At 39.1% G+C, this 24095-nt stretch overlaps 1 protein-coding gene across 8 annotated transcripts in view; it reads left to right on the top strand.

Moving 5' to 3' along the window:
• The window catches only part of ATP11A (ATPase phospholipid transporting 11A), a 231951-nt gene that overhangs the window by 163647 nt on the left and 44209 nt on the right, over positions 1 to 24095 (top strand). For all 8 annotated transcript variants that reach the window (XM_065581014.1, XM_065581016.1, XM_065581018.1 and 5 more), the window contains 9 exons: positions 2041 to 2105; positions 8733 to 8814; positions 10189 to 10339; positions 13202 to 13399; positions 14668 to 14841; positions 17014 to 17177; positions 17491 to 17562; positions 19029 to 19102; positions 19395 to 19498. In XM_065581014.1, coding sequence (XP_065437086.1) covers positions 2041 to 2105; positions 8733 to 8814; positions 10189 to 10339; positions 13202 to 13399; positions 14668 to 14841; positions 17014 to 17177; positions 17491 to 17562; positions 19029 to 19102; positions 19395 to 19498 — 1084 coding nt within the window. The remainder of the gene's footprint in view (positions 1 to 2040; positions 2106 to 8732; positions 8815 to 10188; positions 10340 to 13201; positions 13400 to 14667; positions 14842 to 17013; positions 17178 to 17490; positions 17563 to 19028; positions 19103 to 19394; positions 19499 to 24095) is intronic.

Raw genomic sequence — 24095 nt, 5'->3', positions numbered from 1 at the left:
ACAGGCAATAGGAACACACAGCTCCGTGTTCTTTTCCTTCCCCACTTGCCCCATCTGTGTTTGGACATAGCCTTTCCCTGCCCCCTCAGAACAGTCTCTCTCTTAAACCAGGGGAGCTCCTGTCCAGGACAGTGGGAAAGTGGAGCCTGCACCTCAGTTCTTCCAGGAGGTGTGCTAGCAGCTGAGTCCAGAACAGTCAATTGGCTTGACTCCAGCAAGACAGCTACACTAACCGCATTTTGGAAAGTACATCTGTCCCCAAACCGTGGGGAAGATACATTGGCCTGGGATTGAAGCAAGGAACTGGGATATTGTTTCCCTGGCCTAATCCTGTTCTGTAGAGCTGCAAGAGAAATTAGGCTATATATAAATGATCCTGCTGGCTTCTTGGTGGCCCCACCATCTTTGGTTTTCTGACCTCGAGAGCATCACTGTATACTTCTCTGTAAATACTACCTAATAGGCCAGAACTGCTATCTGAGACCAGTCAGCTTCCCCACCTCAGAACACCTAGCCTTGGGGGATGGCCTGGAGATTGAGCAGAGCTATTTAACTCTTGATTTCTCAGAGGAAATTGCTGAGTGGCCTTTGTGAGCTGAAGCTGAAAATAATCAGCCTTGAAAATGTTCTCTTAGGTTAGTGCATCTTCATTCACTGGATATTGGAGAAAGGGGAGGATATATAATGATGCTTCTTTCAGTGCGTCCTCAGTATTTTACAGGCAGGTTTCAAAAAGGTCCTGATTCAGGAATATTTCTCTCTTCAATAAAGTTCATGGCTAAAATTCAAACTCTAAGCAACTATTCTTTTTGCTTTGAGAGTTGCAATAAAAGCAAGGCCACCAGTAAAAATATTATAGATGAAAGACTGTATTTTGTGTCTATAGCCAAACTATGAAAAGCTTGTCCTTACATCGTAGGTGTCGCTCGCCTTGTGGTGTGGTATGGTATAGCAAAATCTGGTGCATAGAGAGTTGAGATATCTGCCTCTTCTTTTTGCAAGGTGACCATCTGTTCATAGCTGTATACTTTCAGCTGTCACTACCAGCTGGTTGTCTTCCCTTATACAAACTGGCATTTGGTCCAGTCACCAGCGTTAACAGCCGATACCTTACAGTGTCATGAAAGGTATACAAGTGGTCAGGTCCAGGTTTTACATCTTTTCTAAAACACAGCACCTTTTAGCACAGTGCTGAAGCACTCTTCTAGTTCAGTGCTGACTCAAATTAAAAACACCACTTTTTGGATATCCAAACTTCCTTTCAGTGAAGACCAAGCAAAACAGCTCTTTAAATTCAACAAGATTACAAAATAGTTTTCAATCATTGCTGATATGTAGCACACATATTCCCAGCATGCCGTATAAAAATATTTGCTTCTCATAAGATATATTTGAAGTACTGTATAAATTCTCAAAACTTTGGATGACTTAAAGGTTAGTTTATAGCAATCGGAGTCTAAAACTTTTGCTCCATCAAATTTCTTTACAGCTAACTTGAAAAGGGAGGGAGAAAGAGAACTTGAAAGCAGCAATCTTTCCCATCCTAATGAGTTTCCCATCCTAATCAGTGAACAAAATTAGATTACAATTTTCAGGGGTGAGAACTAAAGCAAGATAAGTTGGTTATGATATGGCATGTATGTCTTGGACAATGCTGGTGGAACAAACTCCGTAATGCATTTTTCCGTTATCTTTGTATATTGAGGTTTATGGTCCAAATTCAATCTGAAGTCAGTGGTAGCCGCTGGATTCTCAACGCTTCTGTAAATCAGGTTCCAGGTGTCTAAATATGAATTTAAGAGCTTAATTTTAGGTATTCATATATCTAAAAATCTTGACCACAATACTTTAATAAAAAATCCCAAATGTAAATTGCAAATGTTGGTTGCTTGTTAAGTGTAGACTTTCATTTAACCAAATGAGCAATACTTTATTTTCTGTAGCTAATACTGTCTGTTATGTTTCATGTGACTTTCATAACAATCTGTTTTCTATTTCTGAACACTTAATATATTTTTGATAATCCTTTATCTTTTGTAGGCCATTAGGATCTGAAAATCTGCTTCTTAGAGGAGCTACTTTAAAGAACACAGAGAGAATCTTCGGTAAATATTTGAATTAATAAATGATAATGCATTTTCAGTTAAAATGTAAACATTAAATCAAGTTAAAAATCTATAATTACAATCACTTGAGCATAAATCTTCCCTTGCATTGCCTGAACTACATCTGCACCACAGAGTGCATTTTTGTCATTATTAAGAGAACTGAGATAATCACAACTGACATACAATAGCAATGACACCCTTGTTTGAAATAGCAATTGATTTAGTATGTAGTAATCTCTAAGTACTAGCTATCAACAATAGACCTTGGAAGGAAATGTTTCTTAAATTCCGCACATAAATGTGTGACTCTAATCCACAAAGTTGTTGGTTTGGTGTGGATGTGACAGGCTAGCAGTGTGTGCTCAAAAGCCCAATTGTGTTAGCAGTTAATGAACCATTGGAAAATGTTGAGTGTCTGTTGCTGAATCATTAGGGTAGATGAATTGTTACCCCAACCTAATATATGTAGGGTTGGCCAACATTTTCTTTTAAAACTGTTCTTCAGCAGAGAGTTGGATTTTCATCTCAACATTTTTTCCCCTCCATAAAGTGCCTGCTTTTTGCAGAAAAGTTCAGTTTGATGTTTACAAACCAGTCACCAAAAAATTGAAATACTTTAATTTGGAAATGCTGCCACGGTGCATCGTGGAAGTTGTAGTTCAGTTGCTTCATGTCCCCATTCTCCTCTATGGGTCAGGCTCCTTGGCCTGACTACATCTCCCATGATGCACCACCTTCTCTTTCCAAGAGGGGAGACGGAATGGCAAGATATCTAGAAAAATTTTGCAACTTTTTCTCTCCAGAAGAACCCAGCAGGAAATGACTAGAGGAGAGATGTTGTTAAATTTCCCTTATTTACTTGGAATAAAGAACAATGTAATTAGTATAATTAATATGTATTTTTATTACTATTTTAAATTTCATAGGGCTATTTTTATAAACTCAGTGAAGATGTGTATCAAGCTGAGATACTGCCACTTCTTGAGCAGTTGCTGTTGACATTGTTAATAACACACCCAACATATGGAATTATCCCAGCACAGCACACATGCCGGAGTATCTTATTTTTAGTAATGAGTTATGACCCAGGATACATTAGATCTGATTTAATGTGTACTTTGGATACATTTTTTTGTTTACAGCTGATTATAATTGCTGTATTTAATCTTCTTTTTTTGTAGTCTCTGAAGCTGTTATTAATGGGGCTGTGCAAAACTATAATATTTTTTTTAATGAATGAGTAGGTTCTGCTGAAGAGAGCAAAATCTGTGGATTTCTTTTATTCTTGCATACATCATGTAGCTTAAGCTTGTTTAGAATACTTCTTATAACCTATCATTTAGTTTCTAAAATTGAAGCTGGACAAATAATCTAGAATTACAATATGGACTATTCAAAAATACTTTGTACAGTTGCATTGGGTAACATGTCAAAAGACACTCCAACGCAAGAATTGTGAAGAACGTGGTGTAGATTCAAGATGAAAAAATGTGAATTAGAAATGGAATGTGAATGTTGCTGCTTCTAATGCAGGTCCCTATATGCATTTCGCTGTCAGTACATATACACTCAGTGTGCCTGAGTCTGGAAGTTTTTTGCTAGTAGTGTCCATTCGTCTGCACCAGATGACCAAAAACGGTTTCAAGATCTGTTGGAGTTGTGGATAAGCTCCAGATTCTTCTGGAGCAAATTCAGGAGATACCTTACAGACTCCTGGATAGTTTACAGAGTGCAGGACCTAGCAGAGTGGCACTCTCCATTAACAGTGCCATCCTTGAGCATGCCAGGCTTGTGTGGCATGCTCCAGCAACAAGTGCACCTTAGTCCTCAGAGGGTAGACAAGAGATATTTTGTCCCAGACAAGGTAACAGCATTTTTATTCACTCATCCTGCCTGAATCCTTTGGTGGTTTGGGCAGCCACTAAACAAGTAGGTAACAGCACCCAAGGTCCATCCCCCCCAGGCAAAGAAACAAAAAGTTTAGACCTCTTTGGAAGAAAGGCATTTATGTCCACCAGCATGTGATTCCAAATAGCCAACTACCAGGCCTTGCTATCGAAATACAATTTGTCAACTATTCAAAAATTTCTGAATTCAGAGATAAGTTCCCTCCAAAAAATGGGGCATAATTTTGGGTCCTTATTGAGGAGGGTAGATTAGTGGCTAGAACATCTCTACAGGTTGCAGGTGATGCAGCTGACATGTCCTCAAGGTTAATGGCAACTGCTGTTGTGTTGCAAATCCTGGCAGCACTTCTTGAGATTTCTCAGGGAAGTTCAATCAGCTGTAGAGGATTTGCCATTCGATGGGAATAATTTTTTTTAGCGAAAAGACAGATGAGTTTTACACTCACTGAAGGATTCCAAGGCAACAGTATGGTCCCTAACTTTATATACACTAGCACTGAAGAGGAAGTGTCATAAACAGCCTTATGAACCAAGACCAGTTCCACAACCCTTCTACCACCAAAGGGGATACAAACCACCACAGAAGCAATAGAGGATCCAGAAAACTAAACACAACACTCATCCTCCTTCCTCCTCCTTTCAGCGACAACTTCATATCAAGAGGTACTTTGACGAGACCGTCAAGAGCAGCTAACCAACTGAGACGCCATTTTCTTCTGACCCAGACATCCCGTTTGGTGGCTGAATAGCCGAATTTTTCCATGCCTAGTAGATAACAGACAAATGGGTTCTTAACATCATCCAGTTCAGATACACAGAGTTCCTCTACCCTCCCCCTTCAAAACCCTATTCCCTTTTAGGGGCCACTTTCATAAGAAGATACTCATTCTGGAGGTAGACTTCCCACTTCAGCAGGGAACTGTAGAGCTGGTACCACCTAAATATCAGGGAGGAGGGGTGAGAATTTTATCCAAATATTTCCTCATATCCACGAAAAGGAGGGTGGAGATCCATTTTAGACCTCCAACAACTTAATGTCTTTATCTGCAGATTGAGATTGTGGATAGGGTTGCCAAGTCTGACTGAAGCTGTTCCGGGAGATTTTTTTCCCCAGCAAGACATAATGTGATTTTCTTAAAATATCCTATTAAAATCTCCTGGATTGCTTTCAATAGTCACTGGGAGATCAATACCAATTCCGGGAGACTCCCGGCCAATCCTGGAGGGTTGGCAACCCTAATTGTTGATGGTCATCCTGGCATCAATAATTATGTCCCTAAACGGAGACAATTGGATCATGGGTCTCGGCATGAAGGATATCTATTTTCATATCAACATCCATCCCTCTAACTGAAGATTGATGAGATTCACTATAGGTCCAAATCATTATCAGTTCAGGGTGCTCCCTTTTGGACTAGCAACAGTGTCCAGAGTGTTTACAAAGGTACTTTCTTTCATCTCTCCTCAGTTTTCTAGTGTTACTGGGAATCTGTGTGAAACAGAAAAGTCCATTTTAGTTCCATTGCAGACCACATAATTTATCGGCGCATCTCTGGACAGATTTCAGTCACTGAATAATTTAATCAATCAACTCAGAGCCCTCAGTCATTGATTTGTACATGTTTTATTCTCCTATGTCACATGGCATCCTACCTACTTGACACCATTTGCGAGACTTCGGCTTCACTGTCCACAAGCCTGGTATCAGATGGTATCTGTGCCAAGCAGGCGGTGGCAGTGCAACAAGAAGATGTACACAGGAGTTTCCTTTGTTCCACCCCCAGAAGATGATTATTTCACCTCCCTCCTAGGATGGGGCTCCCATCTGGACAAACACACAGCACAAGGGACGTGGACTCCCCGAGAGTCCAGGATGCACATAAATGTGCTGGCACAGAGAGCTGTCTGAGAGGCCTGCAAGCAATTCTTACTGCTTGTACAATGTATTCAGGTGATATGAAACAATATCACAACAGTGTGCTACATCAACAAGGAAAGGGGAGCGAGGTGCATATCCCTGTGCATAGACACGGTAAACCCATGGAATTGGTGTATTAGTCATAAAATCACCCTATCATCAGTACATCTCCCAGGATACACAGAACATTAGTGGCACAGCATACATGTCATGATCAACCACAGATGAGAGCTACATGACCCTGTGGTGCAGAGCATATTCAAGCAGTTGGGATTCCCTTCTTGGGATCTATTAGTAGGACAAGAAAACAGTAAATGCAAGACATACTGGTCCAGAGGAATTAAAGGTCAAGACTCCAAAGGAGATACCATCCTAATCCCTTGTGTACCCCTTTCTCCGCATTCCTCTCTTACCTCGAGTCCTCCAGCAAGATAGAGTGGCGATCATCTTCATTGCTTCCAGATGGCCCAGACAGTTTTGGTAGCCCAACCTTCTCCAGCTGTCGGCTTGACCCCATCAGCCTCTGATTTTTCTGGACCTTCTGACATAGGACAATGGCAAGATTGGACATCCCAATCCAGAGTGTCTCCACCTCACAGCCTGGTATTTGGATGGGCATCAAATCTACAACAGACATGTTTGTTATCAGTTCAAGCCATCCTTAACAATAGCAGGAAGGAATCCATCAGAAAGTGGCTAAGTGGAAGAGATTTTCTGTTTGGGCCTGACATTGCCATATGGCCACAAATGACCAGACATTCCCATTATTTTATATTATCTGCTCACCCTGAAGTCCTCAGCTCCCTATGAGTGCACATGGTGGCAATTAGTGCCTGCCACCCTCCAGTCAATGACCACTCTATTTTCACCTATCCAGTAATTACATTTTCTAAAAGGTCTAGTTCAGGGGTCGGCAACCTTCGGCTCACGGCCCATCAGGGTAATCTGCTGGCAGGCCGCAAGACATTTTATTTACACTGATCGTCCGCAGGCACAGCCCCCCGCAGCTCCCAGTGACCGTGGTTCGCTGTTCCCTGGCCGCCACTTCCCGCAGCTCCCATTGGTTAGGCATGGTGAACTGCGGCCACTGGGAGCTGCGGGGGGCCATTCCTGTGGACGGTCAATGTAGATAAAATGTCTCGCAGCCCACCAGAGGTTTACCCTGATGGTCTGTGTGCCGAAGGTTGCCGACCCCTGAACCTTCCCTCCAGTTAGAACCTTCTCTCCAGTAACTAAACCCACTCCAGCATGAGACCTTAATTTGGTCCTCTTGGCACCATTTTGATGACGACTATTTTAGTGACATGCTGCTCCCATCTCTCTGTGAAGTTTGCCTGCCATGTTAGTGGCCATCCCATCAGCAAGAAGGTTTGGTGAACTAGGTGTCATTATGGCTTATCCACCTTATGCAATTTTCCATAGCGATAGTTATGCTGAGGCTACACCCAGAATTCACCCCCAAAGTCCTCTTGGGCTTTTGCCTAAAACAGACTATACATCTACCTGTTTGTTTGGTTTTTTGTTTTTTCTGAAGCTACATGCTGCTAATGAGGAGAGGAGACTTTATTCCCTGGATATGTGCCAGGCACTGGCACTCCACCAATGAAGAACATATTGTCTTTTAGGAAATCACCTACATTGTTTGTTTTGTTTGTTGGCAGAATGGATGAAGGGACAAAGTGATATCTTGTCAGAGGCTTTCCAAGTGGATTTCAGGCTGTATCCTCTTCTGTTATCAGTTAGTTGATATCCTCCCCTGCAAAATGTGAGGGCCCATCAAGCATCACTTCATCTGCCACTGTTAGACATCTGAAAAGCGCAAGATGGAGTTCTATACATACCTTCACAAGACATTATGCTCTAATCCAAGCCTCTACAGCTGATGCTTCATTTGGATCTGCAGTCCTTCAGTTATCCGTACTGCGTAGGTCCTCGCATCCTCCTCCTTCCTCGTCAGTGTGCAGTGGAATACACATAAGGACCATTACTTGAAGAAAGAGGGGCTACTTGTCTTGTATAGTAACTGGAGTTCTTTGAGATGTGTAGTCTCTAGCTGTATTCCCCTATCTGTCCATCTTGCCCTCTGCTTGGGTTCTCACATGATTCATGGTAGAGAAGGAACAGGAGAAGTAGTCAGTCTTCACTACCCCTTATGCTCTTCATCTGGACCACAGGTTGGGGACCAATGGACAATACTAGCAAAAAAATTTCAGTCTCAGGCGCATGAAGTGCATGCGTATCCACAATGGAATACAGATTGGAACCACACATCTCAAAGAACCTCCAGTTACTATACAAAGTGAACAACCTCTGTTTCTTAAAATTTGCCTGTACTAACCATGATGTTACAACTGTTTGTAATTTCTGAATATCATCTGAACCAGTATTTTTTTTCTTCATATGGCCAAGGCAGGATGTAATGGTAGGGTATGTAAATAGCAGGGCAATCAGAGATTTTTTTTATTGATGTCAGGATTGTATATCCTTCTTGATCTTGTGCTGTTCATTAACACTTGCATTCACAATCTTCAATCACAATCTTTACTAAAATAACAAGGAGTCTGGTGGCACCTTAAAGACTAACAGATTTTCTTGGGCATAAGCTTTCGTGGGTAAAAACCTCACTTCTTCAGACACTCTATGCATCTGAAGAAGTGAGGTTTTTTTTACCCACGAAAGCTTATGCCCAAATAAATCTGTTAGTCTTTAAGGTGCCACCAGACTCCTTGTTGTTTTTGTAGATACAGACTAACACGGCTACCCCCTGATACTTTACTAAAATAGTTTTTCTTGTTTCAGGTGTTGCTATATACACTGGCATGGAAACTAAGATGGCATTAAATTACCAGTCAAAATCACAGAAACGATCTGCTGTTGAAAAGTAAAGCTTTTATTATCCTTTTTTAAATATATATTTTGGGGCGAAAAGAGTACGTTTGGATTTAATAAAATAGACACCTTTTTGTTTATGCTAAAACTATACGTTTCATTAACTAGAATATAAGTGGAAGAAAGACTTAGTAAAAATTGCATCTTTCTGTATGTCACCATGGGCTCCCGTTAGATTTTTGTTCCTCTTATTGAACGGATGACTATATTTTAAAAACAACAACAAACACTTCTTAATGCTAGATACCTTTTAGAAATCAGCTGTTCTTTACCATTCCAGAATTTTGTAACTCTTGCTGCTTAGAGTAGATCCACTGACAGAATCACCAGATTGTGCCATGTTCCAGTACCCTTGCAGTTCCCAATTTTTAGCATTTAAATGTTGAGTTCAATAGACAAAACTCCTTTGAGGCACTTCAGTCTGGAAAAGCATACTAAAATACAATAAAATGGAACCAAACTGCAAAAAAACTGTGTACTACCAGTCTGTCTTTAGCAGGGTTTCTGTGTTTTATCTAAAATGAATGGTTTTCTACACAAGCAAAATGAATGGTATTGAAAAGGAAGCCTGTTGCTTTCTGAACACACTGTCATCTATAAGGGGAGTAGCCGCTACTTGGGCTGATATTGGTTGTCTGTTACCAAAGATATTGGGGATTATTATATAGTCTCATTGTACTATAAGATAGCCCTAAAGCTTACCCTGGTGTCTGAGTGGCAGAGAGGATGCCATTGCATAAGCAAGCTATGGTGATCAGCCTGTGTACCTCCTGTTTCCTTTCACAACTGCTGGGAAGTGGTGAAAGAGCTCATCTTATTGTTAAAGGTGTACAGGTCAGAGCTTTCAGTTCATGCCCATCACTGATGTTAATAACAACATTTTTGTTTTCTTAAGCTTTGAGATGAAAAGTTAGGCCTCATCTGCAATAGGAGGTTTTTGCCATTATATTGGTATAGTTATACCAGCAAAATCTTGAGCGTAGACGCAGTTATATCAGTATAAAAGTGCTTATACCAGTGTAGTTTGTGCTGGTTCAGGGAACTGGCATAAGCTGTCCTGGTATAAGGATAGTTATGACAATGTAATTGCATCTACACTAGTGCGTTTACCAGCATAGAAATGTTGGTAAAATATGAGTATAAAATCTGTGATCAAGTTATGCTGGTAAATTTTTAAGTTTAGACCAGGTCTTAGTGATATTATTCTCTGCTGGAGAAATACTGTAGAGAATTGATTTAACATCATAACATTATTAGATTTGTTAATGAATATTAATTAGACTTAAGGAGCTTCAGTATAAAGTTTTCATAAACTCTGTACATTTTTATATACTAATGGAAGAGTTGTTTCTTTTGTTTGTTTTAGATCAATGAATGTATTCCTTATTGTATACCTCTGTATTCTAATCAGTAAAGCAATAATAAATACTGCCCTGAAGTATGTTTGGCAGAGTGATCCATTTCGTGATGAACCGTGGTATAATCAGAAAACAGAGTCAGAAAGGAAAAGAAACCTGGTATGGAAAATTACTGTGTATTTGTGTAACATATAATTTTCTCTCAAGATGTTCAAGAGTGACACATGTAAAAAATTTTCTTTATAGTGTTCTAAATAGAAAAGTGTGGAGGAACATATAGCAACTAGGAAAGTGTAAACTTGTCGTTTTTATTTTAGTCCCCCTGAGATTGTTACAGTTCCATTCCACTGTAATCCCAGAATACATGATTGTATGACATTACGGATAACAGGAAGCCCTGCTGTTGAAGTGTATGATGGGTTGGTGTAGAGTTAGAGAAATGTTTTATTTTTAAAATATTTTTAAAAGCTATTTTTAAAAAAGTATATGAAATATTTTTTCAAAAGAACACCATATTACTGAAAAAAGTGTCACTTACCAGACCCATATTGACTGGCTCTATTAGTTAATGATGCTTCATGGTATGTGTGACATCACAATGGAGTCAAACTGGCTGGCATAACTTTAAGAAGATTGGAAACGCTAGTTTTTCCAATCTGTTACTTTTTGAATGACTCTTTGCCCCTTTGTTCTTTGTGCATTTAGCACACACTAGTTAAAATATATTTCTGAATGTTTTGGAGGTCACTTTTAAAATGCTGAATGTTAAGTGCAGATACAACACTTGACCATGCTATGCTGATCTATTGTTTTTGTTCTGTTTGTTTGTTTTTTAATTCTAAGTCTTTGGATAACATACTTCCATACTATCCTAAATTCAAATGGAGGTACCCTGCAATCTTTTTGTTTTTATACATTTTCTGTTTCGTTAACACTTGTTTCATGAAAACCATCTAAGTAGTGATTTTTAAATAGTATATACATAATAGTAAAACTGAAAAGTTTAGAGAGGCTAAAATTGCTATATCAGTTAGAGGAAAGCAAATCCCCTAGGCGTGGTACCTAATTACTATAAAAAATAAATATTGAATAAATAGTAGATGTTTGTCTAAAGTAAACATATTAAAAATAGATGACAGAATGTTAGAAGCTATTGGCGAAGTGTGGGATATGATATATTTTTATACAGTAGCTTATGAATAGATCTCTGAAGTTGGGGATGAGCTTCTATTGATTAGAAGTAATTTTGATTGTCTGAGGGGAAGCCATTTCAGGACTTTTGAGAATCACTTAGGGGATTACTAGAGCCACTGGATATCTACAGGAAAATTTATAAAATTCAATGGCATTTAGAACAAATCAAGTGAACTTGTTGGATATTTTTTTGGAGTCCTTTCTTTGTGACTTCCCACCCCAATCTCTTCCCAGAGGTCTTCCCATATCATCACCTGTCTCTCTCTTCTCCCTTCTATTCCCCCATAAGGACCAAAACAAAATTCAAGTATTTGATCCCACATTCCAATGCAACCTGATTCGTGGAGCATGTCCTTTTGAATTAATCCAACTATACTGCATAAAGCACATTAGCTAAGTTTTTATACTAAAATGAACAGCAGTAAAATAGTAAACAATATCGACATTTTTAAATTGGTATGGTCATATTCAAAGTTAATGACCCCGAGGCGAATGAGGCAATTTACATCTGTTAGCCCCTCTTGCTGTAAAAATGTACCATAGGTGGGACTGTTATATCATGCCCCACCATGTCCAATATAAATGGACACTGGCTGTCTTATCTGTTCCTGTAGATTGATAAATACAACACTGTCATTGTTCTTTCAGAAGTAGATCTGTGCAACCATAATTTGCAGAATATTTTTAATGAAAATTTATCTTGTGAAGAAAACACTTGAAATACCAAAATAGTTTCAGAACACCCTAAATTCACATATGTTTCCAGTGATCCTAGTGAAGAGTGACTATCAGTCATGAATTATTTTTCCTGGTCCTTGCTGAGACTACTGGCAGTGCAGTTTGGAAAAGCTTGTATTTTGGCTTTCTGCACTTTAAAATTACATTTGAACGAACATCCAGCTTAAAGAGACTATATAGTAATTGTGTTTAGTATTCAGTAGGTATAGTATTAAAAATCCACCTAAAGTTTGTGTTTTCTTGTTGCTGGTATTAGTTACTGAGAAATCAGTATTAAACTCTTAGCTCTTAATTTTGGGCCTCATTTTGCAGCCTTTCTTCACATAGATAAATTTTCTTACCAATAAGATTGGATTTTGCAACCTTTACTCCCACAAGTAATACTTACTTGTGTGATGTTAGTAACTGTGATTGCTAGGCTTACTAATGGGAGTAAAGGTTGAACAATTCAGTCCTTTATTTCTGAATTGCTTAAAATCTGTCATTTATTATCTATGGAGAAAACATCAAAGTATTAATATATACATGTGAATACCTTGCTATTTCATTGAGACAGGGAGGCCCTTTATTTGAAATATAGGAAATGCCTGTAATCTGTACAAATCAGCAAACCTTGCCTCCTTTTCTTGCTGTTTTGTTTTTCTTTTTTGATATTCTGTGAATATTAATTTTTCATCATTCATAGGTAGTCATTCATTCGACACTCTAGAACTTTGTAATACATTGATATGTAACTGAAAATATGTACTCTCAATTTCAGAATTACGAGAATTACAAAGTTGGTTTCTCCTTCAAAGCTCTTTCTTCCTCATGCTTGATTAGTAGTGAAGTTGGAATCATAACAGATGTATAAAAATGTTCCAGTTTCTGACTTCACTGTATAGTGAAGCATGGAGAGAAAATGATGGTGATGGAGAAATGCAGAAATTTAAGCTGAGGGTTGACAGTAACTGAGAAGATTTTTCTTTTAAATGGTTCCGCTTAATGTTTGAAAGACATTTGAAAGATAAACGCGTAAATAACCATTTTAATCTTGTAATTTCCACTGATTAATGAAAAATCAATGTTTTGGTTTTGTTTCTTTGGCAGATACTTAGAGCATTTACAGACTTCCTTGCGTTCATGGTTCTTTTCAACTACATTATTCCTGTATCAATGTATGTCACAGTGGAAATGCAGAAGTTTCTTGGTTCTTATTTCCTCACTTGGGATGAAGAAATGTTTGATGAGGACACAGGTGAAGGACCTCTGGTGAATACTTCTGACCTCAATGAGGAATTAGGACAGGTAAATTCCTCATAGAAGTTCTAACTGATGATAAAAATGTATCAATAGTTTCTAACACTTCAAGAAAAATAACCCAATTAGGGTCATTTTTGGCTTTTATAATTAATTTTTGTCACTTCAAAATGTGCTGTTCAAGATTTGGTCTGGATTTTCAAAAGTGTTCTTCAGTTTTAGATGTCCAGCTTGATACCCATAAGGCTTGATTTTCAAAGGTACTGACCACCCAAGTCAGTGGGAAGTTGGTGAGAATTGTAGGTGCTCAGAGCCTCTGAAGAACAGGCCTGAGGTTTGTCAAGTTGTGCATCCAAACTTAATGGACTTAGTTGTATGCAGTGTTGTTGTAGCCATGTCGGTTCCAGGGTATTAGAGAGACGAGGCGGGTTAGGTAATACCTTCTATTGGACCCACTTATTTCTTTTAATGTGTGTGATAATTTCGAAGGTTTTTAAACAATAAGATCAATAGTAATTGAGAGAAGTATTGCTTAGCCAATTATTAACATCGTTAGTTTAAATGACTTATTTGGCACTGCTTGCTGTCAGTTACCCCCCCCCCACCCCAAAAAAAAAACCCACCTCACCTTTGAGCTGTTACAGTAGTCTGACATATCAGTTGTCCCTGCTAGAGGTCTTTTCATTTTCTTACCGCTGGGAGTTTTGAATTCCATGAAGCTCTAGGGAAGGTGAAATAAAAACTAATGTTCGGGTGAAGAGTGCAGTTGCTAGGCCTACACTGTAACATTATAACTACGTTTTGTCTGTTTTTGCATAATGGCTATGGTCCAGATTCTGATCTCACTAGTATCTCACTTACATACACGTTAGCATGTAATGCTTAAGTAATTCTGTTGACATCGTTGTAGTCACTATAATCAAAATCTGGGCTAATGCCTCAGATATCAAAAGTCATTGACAAGTGTAAGCCATGTGCAACCTGTTTCCAGAAATAGCTCTTGAAGATAAGGGATTTAACATGGGAAAGGAGGAGGATGGAAGTGAGAAAAATGGATTAAGTGCTTCACTACTGTCTCACATACATTCTTTGTCAGGTGAAACATAGTTCTGCATCTACCCCATGTACTGTAGAACCTTTCAGGTGCTGCCTGTATTTTGACAAAAGTTGACACCCCAAAGGAAGCTATTGTGTTCTTCTTTGTTGAGGCCCAGCAGCTAAGGGCTTGAAAATTATACAACTTGAGTTATGAACAGAGACATTCTCAGTGTCTGACAATATATCCAGTTCTCTTTAATTAATGTATTTCTTTGCAGGTTGAGTATGTCTTCACAGATAAAACGGGAACATTAACTGAGAACAATATGGAATTCATAGAATGCTGCATTGAAGGGCATGTTTATATACCTCATGTCATCTGTAATGGGCAAATCCTCCATGATTGTACAGGCATTGATATGATCGACTCTTCTCCAGGAGGAAGCGGGAAAGTACGATGCTCCTTTAAAAAAAATATGAAAATGAACTGATCTTTATGTTGAAAAGAAAACTATAAATACACCTCTACCCCGATATAATGCTGTCCTCAGGAGCCAAAAAATCTTACCACATTATAGGTAAAACCGCGTTATATCAAACTTGCTTTGATCCGCCGGAGTGTGCAGCCCCAGGCCCCCCCCCCCCCCCCCCGGAGCACTGCTTTACCGCGTTTTAGCCAAATTCGTGTTATATCAGGTCGCATTATATCGGGGTAGAGGTGTATAATGTCCCAGAGATTTTAGTAAACTAAGTGGATTTCTGGTGGAATTGTATCACAGCATAAATATTTTCCTCTTGTAGTTTAGTCTAAGGGTATGTCTACACTGGAAAATTCAAAGCACTGCCGGGGGAACGCTCCCGCGGCAGCACTTTGAAGTGCGAGTGTGATTGCGCGCAAGCGCTGGGAGAGAGCTCTCTCAGCGTTCCGCCACCTCCACGAGGGGATTAGCTCCGAGCGCTGGGAGCCTGTCCACACTAGCGCTTTAAAGCGCTCAGACTTGCTGTGCTCAGGGGGGTGATTTTTCACCCCCCTGAGCCAGCAAGTTAGAGCGCTATAAAATGTAAATGTAGACAAGCCCTAAGGGATTTATTTGCTTAACAAGAAATGTCCAAGAGAATCCACTTAATAAAATTGTAAAATATCATTAAATGAAAACTAAAATATGAAACTTTACCAAGTTAATAGCTAAACATCTATAATAATAGTTAGTTGACTGATTAAAGTAGAAATCAGTTATGATAATATAAGACAAAACCTATGATAAAAGGGAAAAATGGGTGCTAAAAGCATATTCTATAGCCTTCATAAATTTAAACTAGTGCAAAATGGGGCCTTTTTAAGTTTTATTTACTGTAATTCTGTAGCCTAGAGGTTTTCATCCTTGAAGTTGTGACCTCACTGTTGGTTGTGAAGCTTTTTTCTGGGCAACTCAATTTAAAGCAGTTTTTGCTTTGCAGGAAAGAGAGACAGACACCAAAGTGTGATTAGAGCACAGGCTGCAGTTCTTCTTTGGCTTAATTTAGCAACCTTCATTGATAAAACAGAACCCCAACCAACTGCCCAGGAACTAGCAGTTACCTCTTTGGTGTGGTTCCCAAGCTGCACTCAGAGAGGCCTGAGATACATAAAGAGAGGCGGTCCTTAGTCAATCCCTGCAACTGACTGTAAAGGTTTGGCGCCAGCTCCCAAAATCCCCTACCAAAGCATACCTTGTATGAGCAACCAGAAAGGGGCTGTTTCAAGCTATGCAAGACACTGAAGTCCACACACCCATCTGACAACATCAAAGGTGCAGACCCAATGTTTTTCTGGCTCTCAGCTTGGATTTAAGGCCCCTAAAAACATGCTCTGCTATTGTGCAGTAAACACCTGTCAGAGTTGCAACAGAACAGTCAAACTCACCCCACAGTAAGACCTGGGTGCTGAGAGAAAGTTTATCATATCACTCATGTCCTTTCTCTGTGACCCAGGGTCTTCTGCAAGAGCCTGTCTACTCCCTACAGGATTATATTCCACAGGGCATCTGCCTGAGAATCAGGGCGAGCCTCTCTCTACTCCTCTTACCTTTAGCCTGCTGCCTGTAGGCCATTCCCCTGAGAATCATATCTAATCTGTGTTCCTTCCCCTGTCCCAGGGACTCCCGCAGGGACCTTCCTACAACCTGCACCTATCCATTCTGCTCCTTTTAAGATTACACTTCTATCTGAGAGTTGCATGTGAAATGGGCCATTTCCCTTGATCCAATGATTCTTACAGGAGTCATCTTACTCCCTGCTGTTCTCCTGAGCTGCTTGCTGGCTTTTATGAGGACCAGGTAATCTTCAAGCTGTCACCTGATCCTGGCTTTATGACATCATTTAGGAGGAAGCTTGATTAGTCACGGGTAGGGCTAGCATCCAATTCCCTATAAAGGATTAGCCACCATGTGAGACTGTATTACCTATCAAAAATATTCATAATTGGTTTTAGGTACAAGCCCAAATCAAATAAGTGGTTCCAATCTCCTACAAAACAGAATAATTTAGAAGGAAGATAGGGTTTTCTTTTATTTTTGTTTTCATTTTTCTTATCCCTTTTCAAAATAATACTATATAATGACAATACTTTCCTTTTTATTTATTAGGAGAGAGAGGAGCTATTTTTTCGGGCTCTTTGTCTTTGTCACACTGTTCAAGTGAAAGAGGATGACAATATAGATGGATTAAAGAAAGCCCAATTGTCTGGAAGATCTTGTGTGTATATATCATCATCACCTGATGAAGTTGCTTTAGTTGAAGGAATACAGAGGTATGTGTGTAATTTGATAGTTTTTAGGTTTCCAAAATAATTTTGAATATGGATATTCAGTTAATTGAAGCTGAAAATATATTTCAGCAGAGAAATATTATTAATAGGCAATTTTACAGAATCATATAAACGTGATGTTTACTATCTTCTCAGCATATATTAGTAATCCTTAGCCATGAATGAAATCAAAACAGGATATTTCTATTTCAGAAGATAAAGTTAATTCTTAAGTACTTACAACATGCTAAGCTGCGTAATTATAAATGTATTACTTGTAATCTCTTCTTGTCTGAATTTGCATTTAAATTTGCAGGCTTGGTTACACATATTTAAGGCTGAAGGACAACTTTATGGAAATTTTAAATCCAAAAAATGATATTGAGAGGTGAGTGGTTGTGGAAATGTGAACCGGTTGGGACTGAGGAAATGGATTTTATCAATAATGTATACAGCAATTTTTTCTTTCCTTAAGTATATTCATTTGTAAACCAAAAATTGTGAGAAATAAGAAACCACTTAGTTAAAAAAGGGTAATGCTTTACTGATAGTTATAATTTACAGGACTTCTCATTTTCTGTTTTCACTTACTCTGACAGTTTGAGAAACTATGTAATGGGAAAAATGGGAAAACAGCAAAGGTATAACAAGATAGTCCAAGGCAAAATGGTGTTTATGTGGTATAGAAAATTAATATGGCTTCATCTGTTTGCATATGTTTTTTTAAACAATCCTATTTGAATAGTACCCCATTGGTTTCATTCCTGTTAAGTAATATAGGACTCTGGTATTTATAACTAAATTCATAAGTAAATGGAGGCACAGTAATAATTTGGCAGTTGAAGTATGGAAGTACTAAAAAATACTTGGACTTATTCCAATTTTCATTGCATTTTGCAATCATAAGCCTGATTCAACTTCCTGCTAGATTGGTACCATTGACTTCAAACAAAAGTAGTATTGTGGCCTTACGTAGATGATTTTTTTTTTAATTCCAGACTGTAATAACATAGAACTGAGTAAATTCTCTGATTAAACAAGTGAAAACAATATGATGTGGTCTGTCTAATGATTAGAGCGTTTTTCTTGAGTAAAATATTTACGGAGAAGTAGGGTGACCAGATGTCCCGATTTTATAGGGACAGTCCCGATTTTTGGGTCTTTTCATTATACAGGCTCCTATTACCCCCCACCCCCTGTCCCGATTTTTCACATTTGCTGTTTGGTCACCCTACGGGGAGAAGGGCTTTTCAGAGGTCAGAACTTGGGTTAAAGATATGTTTATATTGAAAAAAAATTGGGACTCTTTATAAAAAAAAATAATAAGAAGGGACCTGATAAAATATATTAAATGAATGGTATGGGGAAGGTAGAGGGGAACCATTGGGTTGAGGGAAATATTGGTGTTGGGTGGGGATTTATTAGGGATAGGAGTGTCATTTCCCTTTGGGGAAAACAAGAATATTCAGTGTTATAATAAATTTTAAAAATCCTAAAACATCCGAGGGATATAAACCCTCATACTTCAAGGCATAGGACAATCTCTAGCTATTGAGGACTAGAAGGAAACTTTCCCTGTGAGTAGTATATTCCATATCCCTGTGTTACAGGGTTTCTTTCATCTTCCTCTGGTACTGGCTGCTGTCAGTGACTGGATACTGGACTCCATCATGCAGTCATTATCCAGCCAAAACTCCTGGTCTAGTTGCCAGGGGACTCACCCATTTTTCCTTAACTGACTGCATCTTACTTTGTTCCATGTGGCAGAACTTACAAATTATTATCTAGGTTCAGTAACAAGCTTAGCTATGTGAAAAAACAGGCTTACTTCAAAATATTTTTTTTCTCTTTCAGGTTTGAATTGTTAGAGATGTTGAGTTTTGATTCTGTAAGGAGGCGAATGAGTGTGATTGTCCGATCAGTGGCAGGTAGAAATATCATATCCTGAATTTGCTTTGTTTTCGGGGGGAGGGGGTTAGTGGTTTGTGATCTTTTGTCTTGATTTTGAATTCAACTGGGTCTCACCAGAGTGTTCTTTTCTTCATGCTTTGCTCTTTTCTGCTCTTTCAGTGATGCTTTGGAATTTTAAGATGGTAATTAGCGCTCTCAGAACAATGTATGTCTGAAGAAACTGTCTTTAAAGATATTTAACCTGTTTTTTAAAAAAAATTAAGAAAATAAATTTTAACCATTTTAAACTTCGTATTTTGTCTCTTTTAGGTGATATTTTTCTGTTTTGTAAGGGAGCAGATTCATCTATATTTCCTAGAGTTACAGAAGGCAAAATAGACCAAATACGATCAAGAGTTGAGCGCAATGCAGTGGTAAGATTAAATATTAAATGGTATTTCCTGGTCCTGCATTGTGTACCAAAATGGGGAGGAGGGTTCAGGAAGCCTCCACTGCTGTGCCAGACCTGGACGCAGCTACAGTCCTTCTGCCCTTCTGAGTGCAAGGATTACTCTTCATCATAGCCCCTGTAGCAGTAGCTGCCGACAAAAGTGAGCCCCGTCTCTCCTCTGCCCCCTTTCCTCTGGGGTGTGATTTTGCCCGAATTCCTAATAAACACCAAGAACCCCTATTTTGAAGAATATTTACAAGATAATTCTGTGGTGAGGCTAATCTAACTAGTAGTTATCTAGAATTAATTAATTAGCAGTGTAAATTGAGTTTTTTAAAAAGTGCTCAGCTTTGGCCTAACTCTTCCCCATTGAAGTCAGTGGTAAAACTCCTATTGAAAATCCCACCGCCATTTTCAATCTCCAGCTTTGGCATCTGATAGTTTTACTGGCTTTAGATTACTTCACAAGATATCCTGAGAGAGAAACCATTAGAACATAATTTAGCTGTAAATGTTCTTGTTATGAGGAAGCAATACAACAATAATGCCTGTACATACATTTTTTGCTTACTAAAAAGGAAGTATGAGCTTTCTTGATTCCTTTGGGGAAAATATCCAACTTGGTTACTTGAAAGATAAGATTAGGGGTTATAAATACTTGTCTCACATGCCATTAAAAAAACAACAAAGGCCATTTAAATTAAATATTATCTCTCTTAAAATAAGATAGCATTGATTGGCATCAAATACTCAGACTGAAAACAGGTATTATACAGAAAGTGAAGAAATGTCCATCAATGTTATCTGCTGTTTTAGAGGAAAACTGGATTTCCTCTTTAAAACTCTTTCCCAGAGCACATTACTAAGCTTTACTATATAAAATAGCTTTCTCCCCTGTGAGAAGATGGTTGTTTAGAGGTGGAAGAAGCTAATGAAACTGAAAGAGCAATTTAATATACTATATCCATCCGAATTCTGGCGGAGTCTGAGAGAGAATCAAGACCCTCAGCCTCAATATTTCTTCGTCCTGGATAATTGCATCTATGCCAAATTCTTAAATATAACAGCTTCTGCAAGAGCATACAGGCAGCAAATTGGCTCACATGCTATGATAAATGATAGGTATCTCATAAATGTCCTGATGATTGTCCTTTTTGGATTGCGTATAAGTAACTTTGTAGAGAGCTGGTCTATCTTTATTTTGCTTGATTAATCTTCCATAATAACATTAAATCCCACTTAAAATATATTCCCTCTGACAACGTCATTTAACTGGGAAATAAAACACTTCCTTATTCTAATATAGTCCATAGTACAAAAGTTTGAACCAACTTGAAAGGTCGTTGCTGGAATCTAGTCTTAGCAGTCAACTAAACTCTCTTTCCCTCTCTTTTTTTGAAAGATTACTAAAACTATATTATTCATTTTGTCCATTTTGTCATGTAGACTTTACTGACTAATGTTAAAATAACACTTCAGATTCTGTGTCCAGGACAATATACTGCTAGGGAAAATGGAATTCACTTTTTACAAAGAGCAAGATCAATTTGTCAATATAATCACGAAGTTAGTTGCCCTAATTGTTGTGATTGGAAGGAGTAAAATTACTAGAGCCTCATCTCAAGCTAAGTTTCAGAGTAGCAGCCGTGTTAGTCTGTAGCCGCAAAAAGAACAAGAGTACTTGTGGCACCTTAGAGACTAACAAATTTATTAGAGCATAAGCTTTCGTGGGCTACAGCCCACTTCTTCGGATGCATATAGAATGGAACATATATTGAGGAGATATATATACACACATACAGAGAGCATGAACAGGTGGGAGTTGTCTTACTAACTCTGAGAGGCCAATTAAGTAAGAGAAAAAAAGCTTTTGAAGTGATAATCAAGATAGCCCAGTACAGACAGTTTGATAAGAAGTGTGAGAATACTTACAAGGGGAGATAGATTCAATGTTTGTAATGGCTCAGCCATTCCCAGTCCTTATTCAGTCCTAAATTGATTGTATCTAGTTTGCATATCAATTGCAGCTCAGCAGTCTCTCGTTGGAGTCTGTTTTTGAAGTTTTTCTGTTGTAAAATAGCCACCCGCAGGTCTGTCATTGGATGACCAGACAGGTTAAAGTGTTCTCCCACTGGTTTTTGAGTATTATGATTCCTGATGTCAGATTTGTATCCATTAATTCTTTTGCATAGAGACTGTCCGGTTTGGCCAATGTACATGGCAGAGGGGCATTGCTGGCACATGATGGCATATATCACATTGGTAGATGTGCACGTGAACGAGCCCCTGATGGTATGGCTGATGTGATTAGGTCCTATGATGATGTCACTTGAATAGATATGTGGACAGAGTTGGCATCGGGCTTTGTTACAAGGATAGGTTCCTGGGTCAGTGTTTTTGTTCAGTGATGTGTGGTTGCTGGTGAGTATTTGCTTTAGGTTGGGGGTTGTCTGTAAGTGAGGACAGGTCTGTTTCCCAAGATCTGTGAGAGTGAGGGATCATCTTTCAGGATAGGTTGTAGATCTTTGATGATGCGCTGGAGAGGTTTTAGTTGGGGGCTGAAGGTGACAGCTAGTGGTGTTCTGTTATTTTCTTTATTGGGCCTGTCTTGTAGGAGGTGACTTCTGGGTACTCGTCTGGCCCTGTCAATCTGTTTTTTCACTTCAGCAGGTGGGTATTGTAGTTTTAAGAATGCTTGATAGAGATCTTGTAGGTGCTTGTCTCTGTCTGAGGTATTGGAGCAAATGCGGTTATATCTTAGAACTTGGCTGTAGACAATGGATCGTGTGGTGTGTCCTGGATGGAAGCTGGAGGCATGTAGGTAAGTGTAGCGGTCAGTAGGTTTCCGGTATAGGGTGATATTTGTGACCATCGTTTATTAGCACAGTAGTGTCCAGGAAATGGACTGCTTGTGTGGATTGATCTGGGCTGAGGTTGATGGTGGGATGGAAATTATTGAAATCAAGGTGGAATTCCTCGAGGGCTTCTTTTCCATGGGTCCAGATGATGAAGATGTCATCAATGTAGCGCAAGTAGAGTAGGGGCGTTAGGGGATGAGAGCTAAGGAAGTGTTGTTCTAAGTCAGCCATAAAAATGTTGGCATACTGTGGGGCCAAGCGGGTACCCGTAGCAGTGCCGCTGACTTGAAGGTATATATTGTTCCCAAATGTGAAATAGTTGTGGGTGAGGACAAAGTCACAAAGTTCAGCCACCAGGTTAGCTGTGACATTATCGGGGATACTGTTCCTGATAGCTTGTAGTCCATCTTTGTGTGGAATATTGGTGTAGAAGGCTTCTACGTCCATAGTGGCTAGGATGGTGTTTTCTGGAAGATCACCGATGGATTGGAGTTTCCTCAGGAAGTCAGTGGTGTCTCGAAGATAGCTGGGAGTGCTGGTAGCGTAAGGCCTGAGGAGAGAGTCCACATAACCAGACAAGCCTGATGTTAGGGTGCCAATGCCTGAGATGATGGGGCATCCAGGATTTCCAGGTTTATGGATCTTGGGTAGCAAATAGAATACCCCTGGTCGGGGTTCTAGGCATGTGCCTGTACAGATTTGTTCCTGTGCTTTGTCAGGGAGTTTTTTTAGCAGATGGTGTAGTTTCTTTAGGTAATCCTCAGTGGGATCAGAGGATAATGGCCTGTAGAATGTGGTGTTAGAGAGCTGTCTAGCAGCCTTCTGGTCATATTCCAATTTATTCATGATGACGACAGCACCTCCTTTGTCAGCCTTTTTGATTATGATGTCAGAGTTGTTTCTGAGGCTGTAGATGGCGTTGTGTTCAGCATGGCTGAGGTTATGGGGCAAGTGATGTTGCTTTTCCACAATTTCAGCCTTTGCTCAAGCTAACTTTGCTCAAGCTAACTTCTTCAAGAAGTGGCTATTAATGTGTTCTGTCTCAAAGTGGAAAACTAAATTGAGAGGTGGTTGTAGTTGTTAATTGCTAAATACCAAAAGTACAAAAAATATAGAGGATTCTCTGATGAGTACAAATTTATAATCAAAGTTCATGGGCAAAGCACTACAGACACAAACTGCCCAGGTTTTAGCCAGGGGAAGATTAGCCTAAAACATTCAGATTAGGAACTAGGATTTTCTGATTTACTAAGGCAAAGTACAGTAACACCCAGGGCAAGACCTGCTGTCCTTCCATTTCCAATTAACTGACTTGCTCTTCTGTCCAAGCAAGACAGTCCTGTTGATCTAACAAAGCAAAAAAAAAACATTCATTTTTAGGTAAAGTTCACCTTTGTGCAGAGAGCCAGCATCAAGACCTGTACATGGGTTATGTGGCATTTAATGCATTGGCCTTGTTCTGATCATCTTCACAGGGAGGAATTTCATCCTCTTATGTATATGTTCCCTTCCAAAAATGGAATAATGTTGTTTCCTCTTCAAAAACTGAATTCAGTCATCTTTGGCAACTGGGTTCTGGGCACTGGCTCAGATGAGTTAATCACTTTATTAATAAACATTCTTGGCTTTGTTCCTCATGGCTCCTTACGGACATAATTTAAAAAAGAGCATATTGCACTTCTGATTTATACATAGGTTACTTACCTTCTGTTTCAGTAAATT

Source organism: Chrysemys picta, chromosome 1, assembly GCF_011386835.1.
Source record: "Chrysemys picta bellii isolate R12L10 chromosome 1, ASM1138683v2, whole genome shotgun sequence".
Taxonomy (NCBI): Eukaryota; Metazoa; Chordata; order Testudines; family Emydidae; genus Chrysemys; species Chrysemys picta.
Note: the sequence above shows the minus strand (reverse complement) of the source record. Positions and strands in the feature narration are given on the sequence as shown.